The 9,844-nt window shown below is 41.2% G+C and overlaps 1 protein-coding gene across 1 annotated transcript in view; it reads right to left on the bottom strand.

Annotated features, from left to right (window-relative positions):
- Window positions 1-953: 953 nt before the first annotated feature.
- LAT (linker for activation of T cells) overlaps window positions 954-9,844 on the bottom strand; it is a 102,688-nt gene continuing 93,797 nt past the window's right edge. The window contains exon 14 of the mRNA XM_033943971.1: window positions 954-1,878. Coding sequence (XP_033799862.1) covers window positions 1,874-1,878 — 5 coding nt within the window. The 3' untranslated portion in view covers window positions 954-1,873. The remainder of the gene's footprint in view (window positions 1,879-9,844) is intronic.

The following is a 9,844-nucleotide window of genomic DNA, read 5'->3' as shown; positions in this document are numbered from 1 at the left end:
GGAGAGGAGAATGGTCTGTTCGGAATGGAGTGATATTTATTGGTAAGAAAATTGTTTCCTATAAGGGGACTTAAATATTTAAGGGCCTTTAGGGTGTGAATTTAAACTAATTTTTCCACCTTATGGTTACAGGGAGAGATAACCTTGAAAAAACCGTATCAGAACACATGGGTGAAACATGTCGGTTATCCCCCGTTCTATGAACTGAGACCAGAAATTGAGCTGATCTAAAGCTAAGTAACTTAATTTTAGCCACTATTTATGAACTATTTAAGTATTTAAACATTAAATTATATAAAAAATTATAAAGAATACAAGCACACAAAAAAGTTTAAGAAAATTAAGAAAATATAAGGATCCGATGACGAGAGGAGGTGTAAAGCCACCTACTATGAAGATTTATTGAGTTGGGAGGTGGCCTCGCTGAGGATCATGTGAGAGATTTTGCAATTGAAAAAAGTTTAAGTATATAATGTTTGTAATCCCTTATATATTGAGGCTGTGAATTACTATTGCCTTTTTCTTTAAGAAGTTATATGAGTTGGGTGCCTTTGAGTCTAATTTATGTTCTTGAATTCAGACACATTTTTTTGTCTCTACCACTTCTACTGGGAGACTATTCCATGCATCTGCCACCCTTTCTGTAAAAAAGTATTTCCTTAGATTACTCCTGAGCCTATCACCTCTTAACCTCATTCTATGCCCTCTCACTCTGGAGTCTCCTTTCAATTGAAAGAGACTCACCTCATGTGTATCTATCATATTTCTCCTCTCCTGCCTTTCCTCCAAAGTATACAAATTGAGATCGTTAAGTCTGTGCCTATACACCTTATGACATAGACCATCAACCATTTTAGTTGCTTTGTGAGGGAAAGTCAGAAGAAAAAGGTAGAAAAACAAGAAAAATGGAAAAAGTACCATGAAACAAAGTTGGGAACACAGACAAGTGAAAGTCAAGAAGAGATTGAGGAGAAAATTTATTGAAGAACCAGTAGGAAAAGCTAATTGATATTTTTGTCCAGTTTAGATACTAGAATATAACTACTTGAATCACAAACTTTTAAAAATATCATTTGTAACTATATTGTTTCTATGATATTTATTTAAACCGACAGTTAATTTTTTTCTCAGGATCACATAGGTGTGGAAGATCTCAAAGGGATGTCAAGGCCAACATAGCGAGACCACAAAAGTGTCAGTGGAAGGACCCCAGCCAGTGATGCTGGGAAATTCTCAGGAAACGTCAAGTCAGTGTATAGACTATGCTAAACCAATAAAGTACCTTACTGTGCAAAAGCTTGAAAAATAAAACAATAATACAATTTTCTCAGCAAATGTTCCTTCTGTAGGCTGAGCATACATCTCCAAGGGTCTGCAGGTCCGAACCTCATAGGTGACCAAGTCAATGGCTGTTATTCTCCACTCATTAGGGTGTCAAGCCTCCTCTTCATGAGACTCCTGCAGGAACTTTAAGGCATTCTGTGATTTCTATTCTCATTGCTGAATAATCTGTTCTATGATCACATGGAAAGGTAAGGAGATAGGAGAGACTCCACTGCAGAAGTGAGATTGTGGATGAGCTCTCTCTCTTATGAATGGATATGTAAACTATTTATTTCATTTCGGAAGACAGCATCCGTGTGTCAGCAAAGATTCCTGCTGCTGATCGAGCTGCTGCAAGAACCCTACATACTAGAGGAAGACCAAGCCCATGGATCAAGAGGACAGAAACCGGAATCCAAGACAATATTTTTAAAATATATGAAAAAAAAATATCCATAAAAACATGGTCCTCTGTTCTCTGGGAGGAACTGTAGCACCAGAGGTTCCCACGCTACTGGACCTTTGCTGTTCAAAGTATGCTGGGCTGGACTTAATCTGAAAGGGAAAAAAGAAAGAAGTTAAGATAGTGGGTCAGGAGGAAAGACTCCCTATGCCCTTCTTCACCCCATCCCTGCTCCAATACACATAAGTTTTTTTCCCTTTACAATTAAAGATAGGGTTTTCCAGACGTCCAGGAAAACCCAGATATGTCCTCTTTTAAGAGGACTGTAAGGGTGCTCGGACAGACTTTCCATAACCCGGTAGTTGTACGAGTTTGGGAAAGCTCTGGCCGTGTGTGGAGGGCCTCTGAACATGCACGGAAGATGTCACATGTGTCCGCACATCTCGGAAGCACCTGGACATGGCCCGGAGGTCAGGAATAATTAGACAAGACTTTTGGTGGCAGGGCTTGGGGCTGAATGGGGCAAGCTGAAGGCAGATCGGGGGCGGGGCAGAACAAAGCAGGGCCAGGCTTCTGGGATTTCACTGAGAAAAATATGGTAACCCTAGTCAAAGATCACAAGGTAAAATGATATTTGACTGCCCAAAGCAACAAACTCTTGCATATATGCTAAGGCATTCTTGCACAAGCTACAAATAGCACGTTATGCATGGAAGGCCTATAGAGCAGGGTGAAGTGACCTTGGAGACATTATGTAGGCTTATAAAAAAAGTTGTGAGCCCATATATGCAAATTAAGGATCATATGCATCCATGAGACAAACTTGGTTTTTTCTGTTACATAGAGCTTTATTGGCCCCTGTTCGTTTACAAAAATTGGATAGCTCTGTCTAAGTCTAATGAATGTTGGCACTGTCATCTCGAAGCAGGGACTTTAGATCATTTATTATTCTATTGTCCATTCATTATGAATTTTTGGAAATCAATTTGGGACCAAATTAACTGTTTATTAGATAACCCTGTGGCATTATCAAATGATACTGTGCTGTTTGGTATGGCAATGAGAGCAAAAAATCAGATATCTACAAATAATAACAAATTATTACTTATAATGTCTGGGGTTGCCATTCAACAAATTACATATAATTAGAATAGATTAAATTATAATTTTTGGTGGAACTCCTTATGTCATATTTATAAAATGGAGAGACTTATTGCAATAGAACAGGGTTGTTTCAGGAAATTTCAAGATATTTGGGAGCCATTAACAAAGTATTGTAAAATCTTGTTTTCCCTTAAATTTACAAGTTCAATTATGGGGTGGGAGGGAGGGTATTTTTATTGTTACATGTTGTATAAGTATTGATTATATGATAGATAAGAGTGGGGAGGGGGGGAGATAAGAGAATATTATATGTATCATTGTTGATTATTAAGTGATATATTTATGGTTATTTGTATGGATATGTTATCACACTTATTATAAGTTTAAAAATGAATAAAGATTTTTTTTAAAAAAAGGATCATATGCCAATGAAAAGTTTGAACATTCTCTCTAAATAGCATGATAGCAGTAAGGCGCTTTTCAAAAAAGACTGGATGTGAGGGCAGGAAGATTTTGCGCCTCTCCAGCCTGTGGAGATTTGAAACATTCTGGGAGGATAAATTAACATTCTAGATGGATCCAGGGAAGGGGCTGAGGGAAGTCTAGGGGTGATTCTATAAAAGTCAATTAAAGTTAGGTGCTAAAATGCTGAGGGCTAAGCAAGAGTTCTCTATTGGCAACTGCATAATTGCTTTTATAGAATATTAGCATTAAGTCCACATTTTAGCTCCTAACATGAGTCATGAGCAAGGCTTGTGCTCCCACCTAACTGCTGTCAGTTATACACATAACTGATAGTATTCTATAACTTTAGGATGTAAGTTCTGGGCACGCCCCTGACCAGTCCATTCTCCTCCCATGTCCACAACCCCTAGCAGCTGCACACTTAAGGAATTACGAACTAAGGTAATAGAATTAGCGACTAAGGGCTAGATTCACTAAAGGATAGTGAGTCAATCGTTGTTGGCCAATTCCTGGCTGATTTTAAAACAGCGATTGATTCACTATCAAAGTTTGCATGCAAACTCCGACTCAAAAGTGATTGAGTCAGGGCAGAGCCCTGACAGTAGTGACAGGAGAAGCAGCCTCTTATCACTGCTGTCAGGGCTTTTGCCGGCTTTTTAAAAAAATATTTTTTAAATCAGGCAGATATTTTGCATGTATTACACATGCAAAATAACTGCTTGATTAAATTTAAAAAAATAAAGCCCCCCCTGACAAAGTGCTTCCTCCCTCCCTAAATCCCCCCATAATGCCCCCTACACACAAATGCAGCCCCGCCAAAGACAAAAAGGCAGGAGGGATGCCAACTCCCTCCTGCCATCGCAAACTCCCAACTGCACTGAAATGCCCCTCCCCGCACCGATGCCTGTTGCCGCTGCCCACCCCCCTGCGCACACACACACGAATGAATATGGCAGAAGGGATGTCAACTCCCTCCTGCCATCGCAAACCCGCCTCCCCGTACCTTTAAAAAGTTGGGAACAGGAGGGGTGCTCAGTCCCTCCTACTCCAGGTCTCCTTCTCCAAACTGCGGCCTTAGGCCACGCCCTGATGCATCATGTGAGAGAGGAGCCTGAGGGACTTCCTTGGGGAGAAGTCTAAGGAAGTCTCTGATTGCCCAAAAACAATGGCCAATCAGGGACTTCCTTAGTCTCCTCCCTAAGGAAGTCCTTGATCGGCAGAGGCGCCCCAAGCCCCTCCCAAGGGAGAAGCCTGAGGTGCCTCAGCCAATCAGGGCCTTAGGCCTCTCCCCGTGTATCACATGATCAATCCAATCCTTGGTCTTATATACTGAAGGCGCTGCTAAAACCTCTAAAATATTGAAATAACCATACACCGACAAACCAATTGCTATATATAATATATGTTTAATAGTAATAAACGAAAGACAGCTTACATAAAAAATAGTATCCAAATAGGATATAGTAACAGCAGTTAGGCATACGGAGGAGCTTACACAGAGGGCCGGCCATATAAGATGCTCAGTCCATCTACCTTTTAGAAGCTGCACTGGACCTTTTATAACCAAGTTTGGGAGCCTGGTTACAAAGTCCTGCATAGCTATTAATTACATACTTAATTTCTATTGGATTGTCACACTTTGTCCTATTTAATGATTGGATGATATTCATAATTGCAGTTGAGTCATAATGATACTTGGTGTCACTTGATGTCAAATATGACTTCTCTATTTTCCCTGACAATGCATTTTTAATACTAAGTTCACTGATCCCTAAGAGTGAGACCCTCCCTCCTAATCTTAATTGTAGTCAGCAATTTCACCTGCAATAGATATCATCTTGACTTGGAGTTATGGCTTTTCTTGTAACCCAAGCATTTCTTGGAAAGTCCCAGAATGGAATATCTATCACTTGTCACAGTCAGCAGATAAGTGTCAGCCTCTAGAGCAAAGATGAAGTCCTTTCGCAAACATGATATTTGTGCTGACAGGGAAAGATATGCTTTGCACTGTTCATAGATCTTGTGTAAGTTTTATGTTCAAATCTTTTTTATTGAGAATGCCAAGCAATAGACAGCAAGGAACAGAACAAGATCAAAAGAACCAGCATCCAACAATACAACGTATTTGAATAACAATCCCCACCCTCCCCTCATCTCCCCAACCCCACTCATCCAGCAAAAACCCATAAACCTCAACTCCCCCCCCCCCGATAAACACACAAAAAAATGACCAAGAGGTCACTAAGATCCCAAAGGCCCATACTCTTGTGGCCCAAGGAACTACTGTAAGAAGTCCCCCCCCCCTCAAAAGAAAGAGAGAGAAAAGGAGAGAAACAAATTAAAAAAACAGCAAAAAGAAGGGAAGCTTGCAGCGACTGATCCCGGTAGCTAGCATGGTGCATAGTAACAAAGCTAAGCAAGACGGTTCAATAGGATACTATGTCCACAGAGAGGGAAGCCAAATAGACTCTCCAGACCAGCAAAAAACGACATCTGCGGCGAGGGCGACCAACCACCTCTCGAGCCTCCCAACTGGCCAAATTATGCACCAAAGATTTCCAGGTCCAAAAAGAGGGAGGCTCAGAAGCAGTCAAGCTTTGCAAAATGTATTTGCGAGCAAGAAGACACACCTTATGACACCAGAGGGGTCCCCCCCTTAGGCAGGCTCCAGAAGGCCCCCGGTAGGTTTAAAACCAGTTGCACTACGGTACCCACAATGGGACCCCGAAATAAGCCCCGTAAGTACTGGACTATAGACTGCCAATATACTTGGACCATCCAACAATCCCAGAAGGAATGAACAAAGGTATTGGGGTCTCGGCCACATTTCAAACAGAGAGGTGAGTCAAAACCCCCAATTTTGTGCAATTGCACCTATATACCACTCACACATAACACTCTCGAAACAGCTCTCCCGTAATCAAGTGAGGAAACCCCCCCCCCCCGCAGGGCACAAAAAATATCCCAATGACTAAGAGCCATATGATAGTTTCGATCCCAGTTCCCTTGAATGTGTAACACATCTTTGGTCTCAGTGAACTTCAAGAGGGCCCTATGTAATGCCGACACCGAAATGGAGTGGATTGCCACCTCTGCAAAGAAAACCCTAAGGCGCTCCCCCCATTGGCTGCACAATCCAATCTGGAGGGAGTGAGAGAACATAATGTTTAGCCTGGCAATAGGCAAAAGTATCACCCCAGCTCCCATTCAAGCGATCCCCAAGAGCCGACTAATTCCACGATCAGCCCAATTAAGAAAAGCAGGGTTATCACGTCTCGGTGGAAAGGCCATGTTCCCCCGAAGGGGCAATTGGTTCATCACCCTAGGGTCCCCTCCCAATTTACCTACACAACCCGCATAGATTTCAAAAGAACACAGGCGCGAAACTCAGCGGGAATCTCTTGAGCAGGCAAGTGCAAGAGACTTACAAATGAATGAGGTGCATAAAAAGCCCGTTCCAAATCCAGAGGAGTAAACTGGTGTTCAACTTGTAACCAATCTTTCAAATACCATAGTAAACAGGCTTCATTGTAAAGGCTGAGATTGGGGAGACTGAGGCCCCCTGAGTCCAGCCACCCACCAAATAAGAAAAACGAATGCGCGGTTTACGAGAGTTCCAACAGAAACGCAATAATAGGCAGTTCAATCGCGCAAGGTCTTTTCTCAACAACCGAAGGGGCAAAGTTTGCAGCACATAGAGCCAGTGCAGGAAATTCACCATACGGGTGAAGGCTATGCGGCCCATCAATGTCAAAGGGAGGTCCCCCCAGGCCTCAAGTTGGATCCTGGTATCATCTAAGAGCTTAGTAACATTAAGCGAATAAAGTGGTGTCGTAGAGGTCGCAAGATAGACCCCAAGATATCAGAAGTGGCCCTTAGCCCACCGAAAAGGGAAGGAGGCACCCCATTGAGGCTGCAATGCCAAAGAAGATGGCAGAGCCTCAGATTTGGCCTAGTTTAATTGAAAGCCAGCGTAATCACCATATTCTCTAATAGTCTCCAAAAGGGCCGGTAAACAAGAAAATGGGTCCATGAGAAGGGCCAAGAGATCATCCGCAAAGGCAGCAACTTTAAAATTATGATGTCCCAAAGGAACTCCCTTGATGTCCAGATTTGAATGAATATCACGGAGAGATCTTGTGTAAGTTTTAATTCAGCAGCACAATGTCTCTCTTGAAGGTCTCACCTGAGGGTCTCCTGAGGGTCTTTTGAGGGTCTTTTCCCCTCAATACTGGATCATTCCCAAAAAGGGACTCAATCTGGTTCACAAAATTAACCAAAGAGGCAAAGGAAATAATGGTAGGACAGATAATTCATCTATTACAGTCCCTTATTTATCAGTTAAGAATTTCTTAAAAAGATACGTCTACAAAGTTTTTCTAAAAAGTGTCAAAGAAGAAAGGAGTCTGATTTCTGAAGGAAGATCATTCCAGATTTTTACCAATGCAAATGCCAAAGAATGAGAAAGCCTATCTAAGGTTTGAATAAACCCTAATGGAAGGGAATGCTAGTTTAAATTTGTGAATTCCTCTAGAAGAAAGGGGTTGTTGAGAATTAAAAGAAAAAGTAAGTAGTGGGGAAAAGATCCCATATAAACTTTTAAATAAAACACTGGCACATTTAAATTGAACCCTCCAGTATACTGGAAGCCAACACTGTGCCCTCAATAATGGAGTGACATGATCATATCTACTCTTACCAAATATTAATTCGGCAGCCGTGTTCTGAATAAGCTGCAATCTCTTTAAGTTGTACTTACTTAAACTGATATAAAGAAAGTTTACATAATCCAGATTAGCTAATAGCCTGTACCAACACAGCAAAGTGTTGCTGATGGAAAAAACGAGGGACCCTCCTCAACATCCGAAGGCTAAAGATACATTTTTTTTTATATATTGTTAATTTGATTAGTCAAAGAAAGAGTAGAATCAAAAACAAACCCGAGGATTCTGGATGAAAATTCAATCTTCAAGATATCACCAGAGTTTATCTCAGGGAAGAAGGTACATTATGTACAATGGGGCCAAACCATAAAAGTTTGTTTTGGTGGTATTTAATTTCATACATATGAATGAAGCAAGAATTAACGTCTGCTGTTAAATTAGACAGTGATGGCTCAACATCAAGTAAAATGAAAATGTCATTAGCGTAGGTAAAAATAGATTCTGAAGTAGATAAATCCCATGTATTAGCTCACCTTGTTGTGAACCACCTAGAACTTTTTCAGTATGGCGGTATATAAGAATAAAATTATTATTACTATAAATTCAGATATTTTAGTGTTGTCATATATATATTAAATAATATGGGTGACAATGGAGACCCCTGAGGTACTCCACAGATGGGAGACCAAGATGGAGAGAATTTACCCTCAGCATGTACTTGATATACTTGATGTACTTCAATAAGCCACTGAACCAATTCAGAACCTTTTTATCTAAGCCAATATTAATTAATAATTATATTAAGATGTCATGATCAATGACATCATTATTATTAAGAAAACACTTTCACAAGAAAAATGCACAATGTCTGATGGAAATAAACAGCACAGCTCAGGCTTAAATGCAATGTGCAATTTGAAAAAATGGAGGAAAAAGCCTCAGACTAGGACCCTCCCACGCCACAAAAGGTGGTTAGGCGTTAACCTCATCGCAAAAAACCTCCTTTGCACTGCAAGGGATAAAAGCCTTATGCAGTGCTATTTATGCTAAAAGATAGAAGAAATGGCTTTCAACTTATCTTCTGTTGATCGGTACACCAACGGTGGCCAACGTTTCACAAGTCTGCTGCCTCAGGGTGTAACATATCCGATCAAGCTTCAAATGGGACGCCAAAATGCATCTCCTGCATCCAGCGCTTCTGTGTTCTCTTTACCATGTTGGGAAGCAGGTAGAACGTGAACGCGAGTCTATCACGGAGCCCGGGATGGGCTCCGCGATCGACTCGCGTTGCCTTCGCGATCTACTGGTCGATCGTGATTGACCTTTTAGGCACCCCTGATTTAGACTTTGCTAGGTCTATAAAAGATGCCTAGATTCTATAAAAGATGCCTAGTGGTTGATTGACAACCGTACGGACTGGTGCCAACAAGTTAGGCGTGGTTAGGCGCCCTTTATAGAATCAGGCCCTTTCTCTCCACATCCTCCACAAGGCCATTCCATGCATTCACTTTTCCATAAAAATGTATTTTCTGAGGTTACTTCTGAATCTATCCCCTTTCACTTTAATCCTTTGCCCCCTCATTCCAGAGTATCCTTTCAATTGAAAGAGACACGCCTCTTGTGCATTTATGCCTTATAGGTATGAAATGTCTCTATCATCTCTCTCCTGCCTTTCCTTCAAAGTATACATATTGAGATTTTTAAGTCTGTCCCCATATGGTTTATGATATAGACCACTGACCATTTTAGTAGCCTTCCCCTGGACCAACTGCATCCTGTTTATATCTTCTTGAGGCTTCAGTGTCCAGAATTGTAAACAATACTCTAAATAGGGTCTCACCAGAGTCTTATACAGGGGCATCATTACCTCCTTTTTACAAACCTT

The sequence above is a fragment of the Geotrypetes seraphini genome, chromosome 5 (genome assembly GCF_902459505.1).
Source record: "Geotrypetes seraphini chromosome 5, aGeoSer1.1, whole genome shotgun sequence".
Taxonomy (NCBI): Eukaryota; Metazoa; Chordata; class Amphibia; order Gymnophiona; family Dermophiidae; genus Geotrypetes; species Geotrypetes seraphini.
The sequence above is the reverse complement of the archived record's forward strand: the minus strand, read 5'-3'. Positions and strand labels throughout refer to the sequence as shown.